Source organism: Nerophis lumbriciformis, linkage group LG11, assembly GCF_033978685.3.
Source record: "Nerophis lumbriciformis linkage group LG11, RoL_Nlum_v2.1, whole genome shotgun sequence".
Lineage (NCBI taxonomy): Eukaryota > Metazoa > Chordata > Actinopteri > Syngnathiformes > Syngnathidae > Nerophis > Nerophis lumbriciformis.
The window spans coordinates 49,595,828-49,617,421 of NC_084558.2; the positions used below are offsets into that span (position 1 = coordinate 49,595,828).

General features: G+C 34.8%; 1 protein-coding gene across 1 annotated transcript in view; it reads right to left on the reverse strand.

The window, feature by feature from the left end:
- Positions 1-21,594, reverse strand: part of LOC133609975 (arylsulfatase B-like) — a 53,090-nt gene that overhangs the window by 28,171 nt on the left and 3,325 nt on the right. The window contains exons 2-5 of the mRNA XM_061966019.2: positions 11,652-11,838; positions 11,396-11,586; positions 11,112-11,319; positions 5,336-5,579 (exon numbers count right to left, since the gene is read on the reverse strand). Coding sequence (XP_061822003.1) covers positions 5,336-5,579; positions 11,112-11,319; positions 11,396-11,586; positions 11,652-11,838 — 830 coding nt within the window. The remainder of the gene's footprint in view (positions 1-5,335; positions 5,580-11,111; positions 11,320-11,395; positions 11,587-11,651; positions 11,839-21,594) is intronic.

Consider the following 21,594-nt stretch of genomic DNA (forward strand, 5'->3'; position numbering starts at 1 on the left):
ATCTAACCAACCACTGTGGTATCGATCATATACTGATCATTTATTTGGTATCGTGCAAAAGTTGGTACCGTTCAAGTACCAAAACATTGATAGTAGAAAATATCGAACCAACCACTGTGGTATTGATCATATACTGATAATTTACTTGATATCGCGCAAAAGTTGGTACCATTCAAGTATCAAAACATTGGTAGTAGAAAATATCGATCCAACCACTGTGGTATTGATCATATACTGATCATTTACTTGATATCGCGCAAAAGTTGGTACCATTCAAGTATCAAAACATTGGTAGTAGAAAATATCGATCCAACCACTGTGGTATTGATCATATACTAAACATTTACTTGGTATCGCGCAAAAGTTGGTAACGGTCAAGTAACAAAACATTGATAGTAGAAAATATTGATCCAACCACTGTGGTATCGATCATATACTGATCATTTACTTGGTATTGTGCAAAAATTGGTACCGTTCAAGTATCAAAACATTGATAGTAGAAAATGTCGATCCAACCACTGTGGTATCGATCGTATACCTATAATTTACTTGGTATCACGCAAAAGTTGGTAACGGTCAAGTATCAAAACATTGATAGTAGAAAATATTGATCCAACCACTGTGGTATCGATCATATACTGAGAATTTACTTGGTATCGTGCAAAATTGGTACCGTTCAAGTATCATAGTAGAAAATATCGATCCAACCACAGTGGTATCGATCATATACTGATCATTTACTTGGTATGGCGCAAAAGTTGGTACCATTCAAGTATCAAAACATTGATAATAGAAAATATCGAACCAACCACTGTGGTATTGATCATATACTGAGAATTTATTTGGTATCGTGCAAAAGTTGGTACCGTTCAATTATCAAAACATTAATAGTAGAAAATATCGATCCAACCACTGTGGTATCGATCATATACTGATCATTTACCTGGTATAGTGCAAAAGTTGGTACCGTTCACGTATCAAAACATTGATAGTAGAAAATATTGATCCAACCACGGTGGTATCGATCATATACTGAGAATTTACTTGGTATCGCGCAAAAGTTGGTACCGTTCAAGTATCAAAACATTGGTAGTAGAAAATATCAATCCAACCACTGTGGTATCGATCATACACTGATAATTTACTTGGTATGGCCTAAAAGTTGGTACCGTTCAAGTATCAAAACATTGATAGAAGGAAATATCAATCCAACCACTGTAGTATCGATCATACACTGATAATTTACTTGGTATGGCGTAAAAGTTGGTACCGTTCAATTATCAAAACATTGATAGTAGAAAATATTGATCCAACCACGGTGGTATCGATAATGTACTGAGAATTTACTTGGTATCGCGCAAAATTTGGTACTGTTCTAATATAAAAACTGATAGTAGAAAATATCCAACCACTGTGGTATCGATCATACACTGATAATTTACTTGGTATCGCGCAAAAGTTGGTACCGTTCAAGTATCAAAACATTGATAGTAGACAATATCGATCCAACCACTGTGGTATCGATCATATACTGATCATTTACTTGGTATCGTGCAATAGTTGGTAACGGTCAAGTAACAAAACATTGATAGTAGAAAATATCGATCCAACCACTGTGGTATCGATCATATACTGATCATTTACTTGGTATTGTGCAAAAATTGGTACCGTTCAAGTATCAAAACATTGATAGTAGAAAATGTCGATCCAACCACTGTGGTATCGATCGTATACCTATAATTTACTTGGTATCACGCAAAAGTTGGTAACGGTCAAGTATCAAAACATTGATAGTAGAAAATATTGATCCAACCACTGTGGTATCGATCATATACTGAGAATTTACTTGGTATCGTGCAAAATTGGTACCGTTCAAGTATCATAGTAGAAAATATCGATCCAACCACAGTGGTATCGATCATATACTGATCATTTACTTGGTATGGCGCAAAAGTTGGTACCATTCAAGTATCAAAACATTGATAATAGAAAATATCGAACCAACCACTGTGGTATTGATCATATACTGATAATTTATTTGGTATCGTGCAAAAGTTGGTACCGTTCAATTATCAAAACATTAATAGTAGAAAATATCGATCCAACCACTGTGGTATCGATCATATACTGATCATTTACCTGGTATAGTGCAAAAGTTGGTACCGTTCACGTATCAAAACATTGATAGTAGAAAATATTGATTCAACCACGGTGGTATCGATCATATACTGAGAATTTACTTGGTATCGCGCAAAAGTTGGTACGGTTCAAGTATCAAAACATTGGTAGTAGAAAATATCAATCCAACCACTGTGGTATCGATCATACACTGATAATTTACTTGGTATGGCCTAAAAGTTGGTACCGTTCAAGTATCAAAACATTGATAGTAGAAAATATCAATCCAACCACTGTGGTATCGATCATACACTGATAATTTACTTGGTATGGCGTAAAAGTTGGTACCGTTCAAGTATCAAAACATTGATAATAGAAAATATCGAACCAACCACTGTGGTATCGATCATACACTGATAATTTACTTGGTATGGCGTAAAAGTTGGTAATGTTCAAGTATCAAAACATTGATAGTAGAAAATATCGAACCAACCACTGTGGTATTGATCCTATACTGATAATTTACTTGGTATCGTGCAAAAGTTAGTACCGTTCAATTATCAAAACATTGATAGTACAAAATATCGATCCAACCACTGTGGTATCGATCATATACTGATCATTTACTTAGTATAGTGCAAAAGTTGGTACCGTTCAAGTATCAAAACATTGATAGTAGAAAATATTGATCCAACCACGGTGGTATCGATCATATACTGAGAATTTACTTGGTATCGCGCAAAAGTTGGTACCGTTCAAGTATCAAAACATTGATAGTAGAAAATATCGATCAACCACTGTGGTATCGATCATACACTGATAATTTATTTAGTATCGTGCAAAAGTTTGTACAGTTCAAGTATCAAAACGTTGATAGTAGAAATTATCGATTCAACCACTGTGGTATCGATCATATACTGATCATTTACTTGGTATCGTGCAATAGTTGGTAACGATCAAGTAACAAAACATTGATAGTAGAAAATATCGATCCAACCACAGTGGTATCGATCATATACTGATCATTTACTTGGTATGGCGCAAAAGTTGGTACCGTTCAAGTATCAAAACATTGGTAGTAGAAAATATTGATCCAACCACTGTGGTATTGATCATATACTGAGAATTTACTTGGTATCGCGCAAAAGTTGGTACCATTCAAGTATCAAAACATTGGTAGTAGAAAATATCGATCCAACCACTGTGGTATCGATCATATACTGATCATTCACTTGGTATCGCGCAAAAGTTGGTAACGGTCAAGTAACAAAACATTGATAGTAGAAAATATCGATCCAACCACTGTGGTATCGATCATATACTGGTCATTTACTTGGTATGGCGCAAAAGTTGGTAACGGTCAAGTATCAAAACATTGATAGTAGAAAATATCGATCCAACTACTGTGGTATCGATCATATACTGATCATTTACTTGGTATCGAGCAAAAGTTGGTACCGTTCACGTATCAAAACATTGATAGTACAAAATATTGATCCAACCACGGTGGTATCGATCATATACTGAGAATTTACTTGGTATCGCGCAAAATTGGTACCGTTCAAGTATCAAAACATTGATAGTAGAAAAAATCGAACCAACCACTGTGGTATCAATCATATACTGATCATTTACTTGGTATCGTGCAAAAGTTGGTACCGTTCAAGTATCAAAACATTGATAGTAGAAAATATCGATCCAACCACTGTGGTATCAATCATATACTGATCATTTACTTGATATCGTGCAAAAGTTGGTACCGTTCAAGTATCAAAACATTGATAGTAGAAAATATTGATCCAACCACGGTGGTATCGATCATGTACTGAGAATTTACTTGGTATCGTGCAAAAGTTGGTACCGTTCAAGTATCAAAACATTGATAGTAGAAAATATCGATCCAACCACTGTGGTATCAATCATATACTGATCATTTACTTGGTATGGCGTAAAAGTTGGTACCGTTCAAGTATCAAAACATTGATAGTAGGAAATATCAATCCAACCACTGTAGTATCGATCATACACTGATAATTTACTTGGTATGGCGTAAAAGTTGGTACCGTTCAATTATCAAAACATTGATAGTAGAAAATATCGATCCAACTACTGTGGTATCGATCATATACTGATCATTTACTTGGTATGGCGCAAAAGTTGGTACCGTTCAAGTATCAAAACATTGGTAGTAGAAAATATTGATCCAACCACTGTGGTATTGATCATATACTGAGAATTTACTTGGTATCGCGCAAAAGTTGGTACCATTCAAGTATCAAAACATTGGTAGTAGAAAATATCGATCCAACCACTGTGGTATCGATCATATACTGATCATTCACTTGGTATCGCGCAAAAGTTGGTAACGGTCAAGTAACAAAACATTGATAGTAGAAAATATCGATCCAACCACTGTGGTATCGATCATATACTGGTCATTTACTTGGTATGGCGCAAAAGTTGGTAACGGTCAAGTATCAAAACATTGATAGTAGAAAATATCGATCCAACTACTGTGGTATCGATCATATACTGATCATTTACTTGGTATCGAGCAAAAGTTGGTACCGTTCACGTATCAAAACATTGATAGTACAAAATATTGATCCAACCACGGTGGTATCGATCATATACTGAGAATTTACTTGGTATCGCGCAAAATTGGTACCGTTCAAGTATCAAAACATTGATAGTAGAAAAAATCGAACCAACCACTGTGGTATCAATCATATACTGAGAATTTACTTGGTATCGCGCAAAATTGGTACCGTTCAAGTATCAAAACATTGATGATAGAAAATATCGAACCAACCACTGTGGTATCAATCATATACTGATAATTGACTTGACCGACCAGGACACTTTTTTTCAACTTGGTGTAAATGTGTGCTCTTCTTCTTCACTCTTGGCTATGGTGACTTTTTTCCAAGCTCTCTGTAACACGCTAAAGCGCCACCTGCTGCCTCGGCGTGCACTTGACCCTCTGCAAAAATTGCTGACAAGCCAAAAAAATGATCTTTTTCCATTGCGGCACAGCATTAAAGACTGGGATCTAAAACTGGAAGGAAACACGAGGGTGAGACGGACTACAAATTGAGAGCGACTGATGGAATTTCCTCCTCTTTGGGATCCCGTCGCCGCGGCAACAAAGGCCTCATTCAGAGAGCACACAGCAGGGGCCAGGGGGGGGGTCACCCAGCATCCAAAGACTCCTCACCTGATTGCGTTCCACACGTCGAATCCGTCCAGAGGCTTGGTGCCGTTGAGGCTCCCGCCCGCCAGGCCCACCAGCGTGGGCAGCCAATCGGAGACGTGGATGAGCTCCCGGGTGGCGGTCCCCGCCTGCTTCAGGAGCGGCCCGGACACGAAGCCCACGCCCCGGACTCCTCCTTCCCACAGCGAGCCCTTGCGTCCTCGCAGCGGCCAGTTGCTGCCGCCGCTCAGCGTCTGGCCGCCGTTATCTGTCCACAGGAAGTAGGCCATGTTGAGAAGGAGGACACACAATTACACATCATTGAACACAGCGAGTGGGAGTACAATAAGGGGGAGGAGTCAGGAACATGCTTAAGTTTTGCTTTTTCTTGAGCTTTTTTTGAAAAGAATAACACACGTGAAGTCGGCCCCCCTCACCACGGCAAATATTGAAATAACGCTGACATTTGTTTGTGCCATAAAATGTTTTGTTTGTGCCGTTACAGTTTTTAAGTTAAGTTTAAGTTAGTTTTAAGTTTAAGTGAAGTCGGATTTTTGTTATATTTCTAATGTTACTAACTATTATACTTTTTCTGTTATTAACTATTGTATTGCTAATGTTATTACCTATTATAATTTTTATGTTATTAACTATTAAATTGTTTATGTTATTAACTATTATATTTCTTATGTTGTTAACTATTATATTGCTTATGTTATTAACTATTTTATTTCTTATGTTATTAATTATTATATTGTTCATGTTATTTACTATTAGTTTTTATGTTATTAACTATTATATTTCTTTTGTTATTAACTATTATATTGTTCTTGTTATTAAAATGTATATTTGTTATGTTATTATTATATTGTTCATGTTATTAAAATGTATATTTGTTATGTTATTATTATATTGTTCATGTTATTAAAATGTATATTTGTTATGTTATTACTATATTGTTCATGTTATTAAAATGTATATTTGTTATGTTATTATTATATTGTTCATGTTATTAACTATAATAGTTTTTATGTTATTAACTATAATATTTCTTATGTTAACTATTATACTTGTTCTGTTATTAATTATTATATTTTTTATGTTATCAACTATTATATTGTTATATTATATTATATTGTTATAATGTTATTAACCATTATAGTTTTCATGTTATTAACTATTATATTGTTCATGTTATTAACTATTATAGTTTTTATGTTATTAACTATTATATTTCTTATGTTAGTAACTGTTATAGTTATTTTAGTAACTATTATGGTTTTTACAGTATTAACTATATTTCTTATGTTATTAACTATTATATTGTTCATGTTATTAACTATTATACTTTTTATGTTATTAACTACTATATTTATTATGTTATTAACTATTATAGTTTTTAGGTAATTGACTACTATAGTTGTCATGTTATTAACTATTATATTTTTTATGTTATTAACTATTATATTTCTTATGCTATTAACTATTATATTGCTCATGTTATTAACTATTATACTTTTTATGTTATTAACTATTATATTGCTCATGTTATTAACTATTATATTTCTTATGTTATTTACTATTGTACTTTTTGTGTTATTAACTATTATATTTCTTACATTTTTAACCATTATAATTTTTATGTTATTAACTACTATATTTCTTATGTTATTAACTATTATACTTTTTGTCATTAACTATTATATTTCCTACATTATCAACTATTATACTTTTAATGTTAGCTAGTATATTGTTTATGTTATTAACTATTATATTGTCTATGTTATTAACTATTATATTATTTATTTTATTAACTATTATTATTTTTTATGTTATTTACTATTATATTTCTTACATTATTAACTATTATACTTTTTATGTTAACTATTATATTGTTTATGTTATTAACTATTGTACTTTTTATGTTATTAACTATATTTCTTATGTTATTAATTATTATACTTTTCATGTTAACTATTATATGGTTTAGGTAATTAACTATTATATTGTTTATGTTATTACCTATTATACTTGTCAACTATAATATTTCTTATGTTAATAAGGTGTTATTATTCATATCTGCCCCCTCCCTCCCATCTTGTCAAAATCTCTCCAAACGTGTCCCAAAAAATGTTTTAGTCCAACTATTTTAGCGTTCATGGCATGGCTCTGGTCCTGAATAACAACATGTTAATAACATAACTGTAATAGTCAGACAATAAAAACCAGCTTGGTGAGATTTGGACAACAAGGATGACGTCACTAATCAAAAAAGTGTATTTGACAATAACGTCACCGCCTGTATCATTTGTAACCACGGTGACAGTTTGACCCTGGAACAGATTGTTTCAATTTCCATGATATGAAAGAAATGATCATGGGTGGAGCACGGCGCTGGCTGTTTGTCCTGATTGAACTAGAAAAGTCTGTCTGCTCCTTAATGCCTTTTCAAGCTGCTTTTCCTCTCGGGGCCAATTCCTGCTCCCCCAGCTGGCCCACTCTGCCTCGCAGTAACGTCAGCACACTTTTCACCATGAGAGAATCCCCCCTCTCTTTCCTGTTTAGACTGACGCTGGCGGGGCGGCGATAACGGCCTGACTGGGGGAAATATTCATAGGAAGCTTTATGCACTTCTTTACACCTAATGGACACTACATTAGGGACACCTGCACCCGAGTAGGCCAGTAAAGGAGAAAACTATTTACTCTGGGACATCCGAAACAATTCTGCCATTGGGATTATGATGCAAGTAACATGCTAATATATTCATCTGGCGTGCAGGTGTAATTTAAAAAACAAAAAGCTAAACACAATGATTAGTCACGTAATGTTGGCATGCTACCAGCGTGTGTCACGCATCAAGTTATATGACTATAACGTGTACGGCTGCAAAATTAGCTACTGAACTCTATATTACGATACTACATTACTGTATATCATGATACTACATTACTGTATATTATGCTATTTTACTGTATATTTTGATACTATATTACTGCATATTAATTCACTAATTGACTGTACATTATGATGCTACTGAATTCTATATTATGATACTACATTACTGTATACTATGCTATTTTACTGTATATTTTGATACTATATTACTGCATATTAATTCACTAATTTACTGTACATTATGATGCTACTGAATTCTATAATACGATACTGCATTACTGTATATCATACTACATTACTGTATATTATGCTATTTTACTGTATAATAATTCACTACTTTACTGTATATAATGATGCTACTTTACTGTATATCATACTAAATTACTGTATATTATGCTATTTTATTGTATAATTCACTACTTTACAGTATATAATGATGCTACTTTACTGTATATCATACTACATTATTGTATACTATGCATTACTGTATGTTATGCTACCTTACTGTATATTTTGATACTACATTACTGTATATTTTGATACTACATTACTGTATATAAATTCATGCTATATTACTGTATGTTATGCTGCCTTACTGTATATTTTGATACCACTGTATATTGTGATGCTACTTCACTGTACATTATGATACTAAATTACTGTATATTAAGCTATTTTACTGTATATTTTGATACTACATTACTGCATATTAATTCACTACTTTACTGTACATTATGATGCTACTGAACTATATATTACAATACTACATTACTGTATATCATAATACATTACTGTATATTATGCTATTTAACTGGATATTTCTATACTGTATTACTGCATATTAATTCACTACTTTACTGTACATTATGATGCTACTGAAGTCTATATTACAATACTACATTACTGTATATTATGCTATTTTACTGCATAATAACCCTACTTTACTGTGCATTATGATGCCACTTTACTGTATATTATACTACATTATTGTATACTATGCATTACTGTATGCTATGCTACCTTACTGTATATTTTGATACTACATCACCGTATATAAATTCATGCTATATTACTGTATGTTATGCTTCCTTACTGTATATTTTGATACTATTGTACATTATGATGCTACTTTACTGTACATTATGATACTACATTACTGTATATTATGCTATTTTACTGTATATTTTCATACTATCTTACTGCATAATAATCCACTACATTACTGTACATTATGATGCCACTGAACTGTATATTACAATATTACATTACTGTATATCATGATGCTACATTACTGTATATTATGCTATTTTACTGTATATTTTGATACTACTGTATATTATGATGCTACTTTCCTGTACATGAGACTGCATTACTGTATATCATGATACTACACTACTGTATATTATGCTATTTTACTGTATATTTTGATACCACTGTACATTATGATTCTACTGAACTCTATATTACGATACTACATTACTGTATATCATGATACTACATTACTGAATATTATGCTATTTTATTGTATAATAATTCACTACTTTACTGTATATCATACTACATTATTGTATACTATGCATTACTGTATGTTATGCTACCTTACTATATATTTTGATACTACGTTACTGTATATAAATGCATGCTATATTACTGTATGTTATGCTGCCTTACTGTATATTTTGATACCACTGTACATTGTGATGCTACTTCACTGTACATTATGATACTAAATGACTGTATATTATGCTATTTTACTGTATATTTTGATACTACATTACTGCATAATAATTCACTACATTACTGTACATTATGATGCTACTGAACTATATATTACAATATTACATTACTGTATATCATAATACATTACTGTATATTATGCTATTTAACTGTATATTTTGATACTGTATTACTGCATATTAATTCACTACTTTACTGTACATTATGATGCTACTGAACTCTATATTACAATACTACATTACTGTATATTATGCTATTTTACTGCATAACAACACTACTTTACTGTGCATTATGATGCCACTTTACTGTATATTATACTACATTATTGTATACTACGCATTACTGTATGTTATGCTACCTTACTGTATATTTTGATACTACATTACTGTATATTAATTCATGCTATATTACTTTGTTATGCTATCTTACTGTATATTTTGATACTACTGTATATAATGATGCTACTTTACTGTACATTATGATACTACATTACTGCATATTATGCTGTTTTAATGTATATTTTGATACTATAGTACTGAGTATTAATTCACTACTTTACTGTATATTATAATCAGGGGCGCCAAAAAGTGGGGGTAAAGGAGACGGATTCTAGGGGCCCATGATGGAGGGGGGCCCAGAGAGGCCCCTAATGATGATGAAATTATAATACAGTAAAAATAATGACACTGTGTTGGGGGCCCTGTAAAGATTCTTTTCATGGGGCCCAAAATCCCTAGCGGCGCCCCTGATTATAATGCTACTGAACTCTATATTATGATACTACATTACTGTATAATATGATATTTTACTGTATATTTTGATACTATATTACTGTGTATTAATTCACTACTTTACAGTACATTATGATACTCCATTACTGTATATTATGGGGGTGCGTGGGGAAAAAAATGATGTGCCTAAGGGCACGACCAAAAATAATTTGGTCCCAGTTGGTCCCTCTACTTTTCTGTTGGTCTGCAACATGATCATCTAGTGCCACCTGCTGGTTATGAGCGGTACTGTCGCTACTAAACCAATTTTTAAGGTCCACTATGAACTGAAAAAAAATGCTCACAATTTGGGATTGGTTGCTGGGGAGATGCCAGTTAGCTTTTAGTGCTCTTGAGCAAGGCATTGACGGAAATGGTCACGTCAGTGTGGCTACCTGTGGAGAAGACCAGGACCGTGTTGTCCCAGAGTCCCGTCTGCCGCAACGCCGAGCTGATGTTGCCCACCGCCTCGTCCATGGCCGACACCATGCCGGCGTACGCCCTGCGACGCGGGTCTTCGATGAAGGCGTAGGGCGCCTCGTAGTGCTCGGGCACCTGCAGGGGGCCGTGGACGGCTTGCAGCGCCAAGTAGAGGAAGAGAGGCTGAAAAGCGAGCGGGGGGGGGGTCGTTTGTTTATTATTTTTTTGCCTAAAGTGCGCGTACGGGTGAGGGAGTCACCTTCTCGGGGTTGTGTTTGGCGATGATCCGAGTCGCCCTCTCGCCGAACAGCTCAGTGGAGTATTGGCCTTTGTAGCCCGCCGCCACCTCCTCTTGTTCCCTCAGGTCCAAGGCACAGCGGGTCAGGTCGGCACCGGGGACGTGGTTGCAGCGCACGTGAGTGTAGTAATCCTCGCTGCCAGTCAGGTAGCCTGCGGCATATTATTCAGCAGGTCACCATGCACACCTGCACTCTCAGCCGTGCCCAGGTACCAACCAAAGTAGGAGTCGAACCCGCGGCGGGTGGGCAGGCAGTCCTTCTTGTACATGCCCAGGTGCCACTTGCCCACCATGTGCGTGGCGTAGCCCGCCTCCTTCAGCAGCTGAGGCAGCAGCTTCTCGTCCAGGGGGACGCAGTACGGCTGACACGGCTCAATGAGGCCGTGCTGCATGCCCGTGTGGATCTGCCATACGGACGTGACCATTACTACACACATACTGTACATACATACATACACACGCACGCACATAATCACCTTTCATCAAGGGGAAACTTGGTAAAACACGGCACACTGATAAAGCGTAACCTATTTTTTACTATAACAATGTACAAGGTTAAAATTGTTCGCATATCTTTCTTCCCCTCCATTTATCTGCTGTTCTTTGTATTTCAAGTTATCATGCATGTGAAACAATTGTATTGTTGATAATAGAGGTAATTATTGTTATTAGTCATTATCAATGGTGCTATTTCTATTGGTTTTGTTATTGCTCCACTTGTAGCGTTATTATTATACTGTATATTATGCTATTTTACTGTATATTTTGATACTATATTACTGCATATTAATTCACTACTTTACTGCACATTATGATGCTACTGAACTCTATACTACAATACTACATTACTGTATATCATGATACTACATTACTGTATATTATGCTATTTTTACGGTATAATAACTCACTACTTTACTGTATATTATGATGCTACTTTGCTGTATATCATACTACATTATTGTATACTATGCATTACTGTATGTTATGCTACCTTACTATATATTTTGATACTACATTACTGTATATAAATTCATGCTATCTTACTGTATATTTTGATAATACTGTATATTATGATGCTACTTCACTGTACATTATGATACTACATTACTGTATATCATGATACTACATTACTGTATATTATGCTATTTTACTGTATATTTTCATACTACTGTATATTATGATGCTGCTTTACTGTACATGAGACTACATTACTGTATATCATGATACTACATTACTGTATATTATGCTATTTTTACTGTATAATAACTCACTACTTTACTGTATATTATGATGCTACTTTACTGTATATCATACTACATTATTGTATACTATGCATTACTGTATGTTATGCTACCTTACTATATATTTTGATACTACATTACTGTATATACATTCATGGTGTCTTACTGTATATTTTGATAATACTGTATATTATGATGCTACTTCACTGTACATTATGATACTACATTACTGTACGTCATGATACTACATTACTGTATATTATGCTATTTTACTGTATATTTTCATACTACTGTATATTATGATGCTACTTTACTGAACATGAGACTACATTACTGTATATCATGCTACTACATTACTGTATATTATGCTATTTTAATGTATAATAATTCACTATTTTACTGTATATAATGATGCTACTTTACAGTATATCATACTACATTATTGTATACTATGCATTACTGTATGTTATGCTACCTTACTATATATTTTGATACTACATTACTGTATATAAATTCATGCAATCTTACTGTATATTTTGATGCTACTTCACTGTACATTATGATACTACATTACTGTATATTATGCTATTTAACTGTATATTTTCATACTACTGTATATTATGATGCTACTTTACTGTACATGAGACTACATTACTGTATATCATGATACTACATTACTGTATATTATACTATTTTACTGTATATTATGCTATTTTACTGTATAATAATTCACGACTTTACTGTATATAATGATGCTACTTTACTGTATATTATACTACATTATTGTATACTATGCATTACTGTATGTTATGCTACCTTACTATATATTTGTTAGAATTATTATGTATAAGTTATCACACAACTCTTATGCTTAAAGGCCGTTGCTATAGTTATTATCAATTGTGCTTCAGTTGTACTTTTCTATCTGTGCAAAGGCACAACTAGTAATCTTCCATTGCAAGTTGTCTCGTATCAGCAGTTTGTTTCCGGACCCTGCCCGCTGACAGCCAAGGACGGACATCGAGTACCTCAACGCGGATAAAACAGAGAAAGGGCGAAATCACGAGTGTCGGCACATTTCCATTCTGAATAATCATGTATTGTGTCTACTGGGGCTCCCTTCAGAAGCAGCCTCAGTGATGTTGACTAGGGACCTCCCGAATAAATAGAGGAGCTTGTGGGACTGTACCTTAGAGCGTAGGGTGAAACTGTAACTGAGTGTACAGCTCAATACGTCTCTCCTCATGAGCTAAATTGAACTCTGCCTCTGCCTGATTCCGTCTTCTTGTCTTGTGTAATAGATAGTTTGGTGTTTGAACCTGACAATGTTGCTTACTTATGTATTTAGTAACTTTTTGTGTGTATTTTACGATACAGTGATAGTTGTTTTGGTCACCAAAAATGTCCATATTGTTACATTATGATGAAAACACTTTAGCAGTGAAAGCAAAACAAGAAAGGGGTTGTGTTGTTTCGTCAGAACCAAAAAGGAAACCAAACTTGCAACAAAATAGTGACGAAAGATGGGTTGGCCTTATTGTTTTCTACACAACATCAATGCAAAGCTATGCCATACTTTCATATTATCACCTCACCAAATGGTTGATATAGTGATGATGTCATAAATCAAAATCAAGGAATGTAAATACGGGAGTACTCAGCTGTAATACACTTTTCCACCACTTGTGGCAGTAATGCTTCAGTGCAGAATGACTCCTAATTGTCAATTTTTCCATACATGCAAGACAATAAGTGACAATTGAGATACTGTTCAGTTAGAATTGATTCAATTTAGCACGGTATCGTCATATGTAAATGTATTTCTCATGAGCAGTGTCAGAATAATTGTATCTAAGTTATCACAAAACTTTGTGTTGCCATGAGTTCCCGGCGAGAAGACAAAAGCTGTCTTTGAACCGACCAAGAAGAAGGCTTGTAAAACTCCACTGTGTAGGATGGGAAGCAACATGAAGGTGTTCTGTTTCTTTGATGCATCGTAATCAACAGAAAGATTTTGATTTGACCCGAGAACTACAAAGCGGAGAGAAAGCAGGATCTGCCCAAGTTCCAGGCACCTCTTTTTTGAACTCCTTTACGACCTTTTCTTTTTAACTGTTTTGTAATCAAAGGCGATGGCTGTTTACGACCCCCGTCCCTTTAGAAACAGCTGTTGCCATGTAATCAGGGAAAGTCCATACAAAATCTTTCGGCAGAGCATACTGACATTGTCCAAGGGTACAGATGTACACGTTTCTCCTCGCTGAGCCAAATTGAATTCTGTCTCCGTTTGATTCTTTGCTTCTTGTCTTGTTTAATAGATGTCATCAGTGTTTGAACCTGACAAGCAGTATATTCATTTAGTATTTATTTTTGTGATTAGCCTGAGTAAGGTTTGTGCCGCATGTTGTTGCATGTGCTGATTTATGTGTTGAATAGATAATAATCTTTGTGATGAAGACATAGTTTCATATGATTTGACAATGTTTACACCTCTTAAACTGTCAGAAGGTTAGATAGAATAATTAAAAACAATTAAAACCAAGAGTATGACTTAATTACTAACTTAGGGATCATTGTCATGTTGGCTCTAGGCCAAAGTTGGGGGTCAAAAGGGTTAAGAACCCCTGATCTACATGACAGGAACGCTGCAAGTTTTAAGGACCTTGAGTAAAAATTAAGAGGGTCCCGATCGGTCCGATACCAGCAAAAAAACAAGGATGATATCGGGCTGTGTGTAAAATGTCCGATATAGGTTCCGAAGGTTGGTCTTTTCTTCTATTTTAGTCATTTACAAAAGGTAAACATGCTCAGCGATAGGCTATTAGAAGCTAGTAGCTACACAACAGCCGAGCACACAATAGCACACAGGCTAAACATACGTAATACGTGTCCTTCATTGAACAATATCGCAGTCTAAAACAGCACATTTGTCAATATCAGCAAATATCAAACAATTATAGTTGCATAAGTCAGAAGTGTATTCTGAGAAAGTATCCAGTAACGAACGTGTCCGCACCGCTGAGTCAGTATTGTGACCAATAGGTGTCAACAACAAAAATAAATAAAGTAACACTCCACTTTAAAAGCATTAATCTGTCATAAATTGAGTGTTTCTGTCATGTCTGTGTAATCATGTTTTGTTTTAGTCATGTTTTGTTTAGTTATTGGACTCTTTAGTTTCTGGCTTTTCACTCCCTTGTCTTGTTTCCATGATTACCCATTAGTTTCACCTGTTCCACGTTTGGACTCATTGTGCACTCTTGTTTGTCACCATAGCAACCCATTAGTTTTCACCTGTCATGTCACGCACCTGTTTCACGTTTTGAGTCACGCACCTGTTTTCGTTAATCATGTTTGTAGTATTTAAATTCATTGTTTTCAGTTTGTCTGTCTGGTGACATCCCACAATTATGCTCGGCACATTTCTGACACTTGATTTCATGTCCATCGTTCATGCTGCTCCTTTTAGTCCATGCCAAGTAAGTTTTGTTTATTAATGCTATAGTCTTTTGGTTTCATAGTTTGTTCTCCGCCACTGTGCCCGCTTTTCGTTTGTACTTTATTTTGATATATTAAATAAATCATGTATTTACATTCCCGTCTCGCCCGAGCAAACTTTCCGTTGCATTCCGGAAAAGCAAACACCCAGGACCAAGTCATGACAGTTTCTCATATCTACCATTTAGGGATATACTGATATTAGAATTTCAAATCACAGAGATTGTGACCAATTTTATCACGATTATCATTATAATAGCGGTATTGTCAAATGTGCTCAAAAACTACTTATACACACACTAAACTATTTTAACCAAGTTTTTTTTTCCAGTAACTAAAATAAATAGACACACATTATACTTTCTTGGCAGAGGAATCATTAAAATATTGTTCTGGCTTCATTTGTTTTGTGCGTTTGAATATGTTTACCATCTTTCATTTCAGATTTTTTTTTAAACAAATGCCAAGTAGGGGAACACTTCGCTAAACACTGTAACGTGTTTATAAAAGTTTAGATTAGGTTATGATGTTTCTTAATGGGGAAAGACGTTAATGTCTCTTGGTTTAATGTTAGCATTTAAGATATGTTTTAGTAGTAGCTAGCAGTATTTTATCAATGTGTAGTTATCTATAAATCACGGTTCTTTTTCAAATTTTGATACGGTAATATTAACTGTCGGGAGTTATCATTATTACTGTTTATTTTTACGTTCCTATTAGGGTTGTACAGTATACCGGTACAAATAAAGTACCGCGGTAGTAAGGGATTAAAAAAGGTACTATACTGCCTTTAAAAAAAATACCGAAAGCCGGCAGTGTTTCTGGGCGTTGTTGATAAATGGCTTTCGCTTTGCATAGTAGAGTTTTAACTTGCACTTACAGATGTAGCGACCAACTGTAGTTACTGACAGTGGTTTTCTGAAGTGTTCCTGAGCCCATGTGGTGATATCCTTTACACACCGATGTCGCTTTTTGATGAGAGTACCACCTGAGGGATCGAACGTCCGTAATATCATCGCTTACGTGCGGTGATTTCTCCAGATTCTCTGAACCTTTTGATGATATTACGGACCGTAGATGGTAAAATCCCTAAATTCCTTGCAATAGCTGGTTGAGAAATGTTGTTCTTAGACAATTTGCTCAGGCATTTGTTGACAAAGTGGTGACCCTCGCCCCATCCTTTTTTGTGAATGACTGAGCATTCATTTGTAGCTGCTTTCATACCCAATCATGGCACCCACCTGTTCCCAATTAGCCTGTTCACCTGTGGGATGTTCCAAATAAGTGTTTGGAATTTCTCAACTTTCTCAGGTCTTTTTTGCCACTTGTGCCAGCTTTTTTTAAACATGTTGCAGGCATCAAATTCCAAATGAGCTAACATTTGCAAAGTTTTCCAGTTCTTTGCAGCCTATTCAATTGAATATAAGTTGAAAAGGATTAGCAAATCATTGTATTCTGTTTTTATTTACCATTTACACAACGTGACAACTTCACTGGTTTTAGGGTTTGTATAATGAGTACATTTACATATTTTACTAACACAAAATCTTTTGTCATTTTTGTTATAGTTTATAAACTCAGGAAATACATCTTTAATTATGATCCTCTAACTGGTATTGGATCCCCACCCAAATTTGTAGTATGAGCCAAAACTTATTATGACCAAAGTATGATCCTCTAATTACTTGGTACTGGATCCACACCCAAATTTGTAGTATCAGCCAAAACGTATGTAAAGTAACCAAACAACAGAAGAATAAGTGATTATTACATTTTAACAGAAGTGTACATAGAACGTGTTAAAACAGAGAGTAAGCAGATATTAATTGTAAATGAAAAAGTACATTTCCTACTGCTTGTCCCTCATCATTTTAACAAAATAATAGAACGAGAAAATGACACAATAGTTACTGCTCACGCCAGCAGCCAAGTTAGGAGCCTGTGTAACTCGTTTGCTTACTTACTGCTAAAAAAAGAACGAGTCATTTCACAATTGAACACCAACGAGTGTTCTTTGATTGCAATAAGAAACATACGTTTAATGTATCATGAGATTTTTTTTGTTAAAATAAAGCCAATAATGAGATTTTTTTTTTGTGGTCCCTTTTATTTTGAATATACATTTTGGTACCAATGCATACCTGCCAACTTTTTAAATCAGAAAAACCTAGTAGCCAGGGTCCAGGGGCCGCAGGGCCCGGTAGGTCCAGGACAAAGTCCTGGTGGGGGGTTGAGGCTTCGCCCCCCGACGCAAAATGATTGATTGCATTCAGACAGGTTAAAATGTTGCTAAAACCATCACTTTTCTATCAGTCACAGTGACTTTTCAAAACAAAAATATTACAGCAAAAATCATATGGGTTGATTGACATGTTTATTCTGTAAGCTAACTTCAATAGTTTGAAATGATTTTGACAGTTAATGCCAGTTATTCTGTCAACCTTTCACAAGACTTCAATTTGTTAATTGAAAGTATAAACAGTATAAACACTTTTTACAGTAAACAAATGGTAAAACAGTACTAAACAATTCCATTAAAAAAAATTGGTGTCATTATTAACTTTCTGTCCAAGCTTGTATAATCTACTGCCTTGTTCAATTGTAAAACATATTCTGTGCCTAAAATTCACATTTCTATCACAATTATCATACTGTAAACATGGTAAACTAACTTCATTCAAATTAATAGTCCTGTCAATATCATGGAATTACAATTCAAATGTAGTTTTTTTGTAAGCCTTTCAAAAGAATTCAAAATATGAAAAATTCATGACAATTAATTTAAGCCATCAGACACTTGAAAAGTGGCACATCACATCTCTAATGTAATCATTTGAACTTTTCAACAGAAATAGCACTGCAAAAATATTAAGGACATACTTCTGTATTTTGGTAGTTATGCTGTCAACATTTAACAAGATTTCTTCAACTTGGACTTGAAAGCATAAATAGTATAAACACTTTTAACAGTATAACAGTCAGAGGTGGGTAGTAACGCGCTACATTTACTCCGTTACATCTACTTGAGTAACTTTTGGGATAAATTGTACTTCTAAGAGTAGTTTTATTGCAACATACTTTTACTTTTACTTGAGTATATTTATAGAGAAGAAACGCTACTTTTACTCCGCTACTTTTATCTACATTCAGCTCGCTACTCGCTACTATTTTTTATCGATCTGTTAATGCACGCTTTGTTTGTTTTGGTCTGTCAGACAGACCTTCATAGTGCCTGCGTTTCAACAAATACAGTCACTGGTGACGTTCACTCCGTTCCACCAATCAGATGCAGTCACTGGTGACGTTGGACCAATCAAACAGAGCCAGGGGTCACATGACCTGACTTAAACAAGTTGAAAAACTTATTGGGGTGTTACCATTTAGTGGTCAATTGTACGGAATATGTACTGTACTGTGCAATCTACTAATAAAAGTTTCAATCAATCAATCAAAAGTGTGAAGGAAAAAAGACCCTTTTATTTCAACCGTACCTCTCTCAAAAGCCTAAAGACTGACTGCACAGTTCCTGTCTTCACAATAAAAGTGCCGCTCCATCGCGCCTGCTCTTTCAAAACAAGAGTCTCCGAAAGCCAGCGCAAACAAGCTAGCAAGCTACGGAGTTTGCCGCCAATGTATTTCTTGTAAAGTGTATAAAAACGAATATGGAAAAATAAGATGCCAAAAATCAACCATTTTCATGTGGTATTAGACAGAAAGGAGGAACTTTTTTCTCCTCCATTTGAAAACGTGGACGCTATCAGCACTGCTGTCTGATTCCAATCAATGCAAGTCATCAGAATCAGGTAATACACCAACTTATATTCTTGTCTTCATGAAAGAAAGGAATCTATATGTGTTAAACATGCACGTATATTCATTAAAACACCTTTAACATGTAAACAAAAACGGCAAAATAAATAAATATAAATTATATACTGTATATATATATATATATATATATATATATATATATATATATATATATATAAATGTGTGTGTATATATATATATATGTCTTAATAAGGTTATCCAAAAAATAGTGCTCGATACCGTAGTAGAGCGCAATAATAGACCCCCAGTCAGAACGACTCCAAAACCAACAAAGCATGTAACTGTCGAAAGAAACCTGATTGCCCTCTCAACGGGGGATGCTTACAAACATCAGTTGTCTACCAATCTAAGGTAATAAGCAAGGACATTAACACATCCGACACATATGTAGGATTAACCGAGGGTGAATTCAAAACCAGATGGAACAACCACAAGGCTTCTTTCAGGAATAAAAACCTGCGAAATACCACAGAACTCAGCAAACACATTTGGGACCTCAAAGACAATAATGTTGAATATTCAATAACATGGCAAATTCTTGCATCCAGCACACCTTACAATAGTGGTAATAAAAGATGCAACCTATGCTTGAAAGAGAAACTGTTTATTATCTACCGTCCAGACCTGTCATCCCTCAACAAGCGCAGCGAAATTGTAACAACATGCCGCCATAGACGGAAACACCTCCTAGGTAACACATGAACCAATCACCACGCCCCTAGGCCAGCCTGTACCCACCCACTCTGTGCCCTATATAAACCATGGTATGCGAATGCTCCCATTAAAATCTCCTGACGATTGAGGGTACCCCCCTCATGAAACAGGCCTGTAGAGATGAAATAGTCTTGTGATTTTTTTCCCCACACATACATATATATATATATATATATATATATATATATATATATATATATATATGATATGTGTATGTTACTCATCAGTTACTCAGTACTTGAGTAGTTTTTTCACAACATACTTTTTACTTTTACTCAAGTAAATATTTGGGTGACTACTCCTTACTTTTACTTGAGTAATAAATCTCTAAAGTAACAGTACTCTTACTTGAGTACAATTTCTGGCTACTCTACCCACCTCTGATAACAGTACTAAACAATTCCAATAGATAACATTGGTATCATTACCTTTTTGTTTGCGCAATTATTGCCTCCGTAAATAAAACTTCGGCATTTATCACATCCAAAGAATCTGTTTGGGCGACGAAAAACGTTGAAAGTTTTCCACTTGTACCGAAATCTGTTACCCATCGGAATTTGTGACTCCAGGGGGCGATGTTCCCATGGCGTTTGTTTGATGGTTAAACGGCAAGCCCAAAGAGGAGGAGAAGAAGAACGCTTGCGTAAATGGCGTAAACTATCCTTAATGCTGAAACGTCAGTTGTCAGAATTTCAGCATTAATAAATTACACATATTCTGGAAATCAATGACTTGCTTTCATTATAGTACGAGTCCATTGTATCAGCTGTTGATTCTCTCTCACACACATACATTTTCCGGATTAAAAGCTATCATGGAATGAAACGTCAGCTGTCAGAATTTCAGCATTAATAAATTACACATATTCTGGAAATC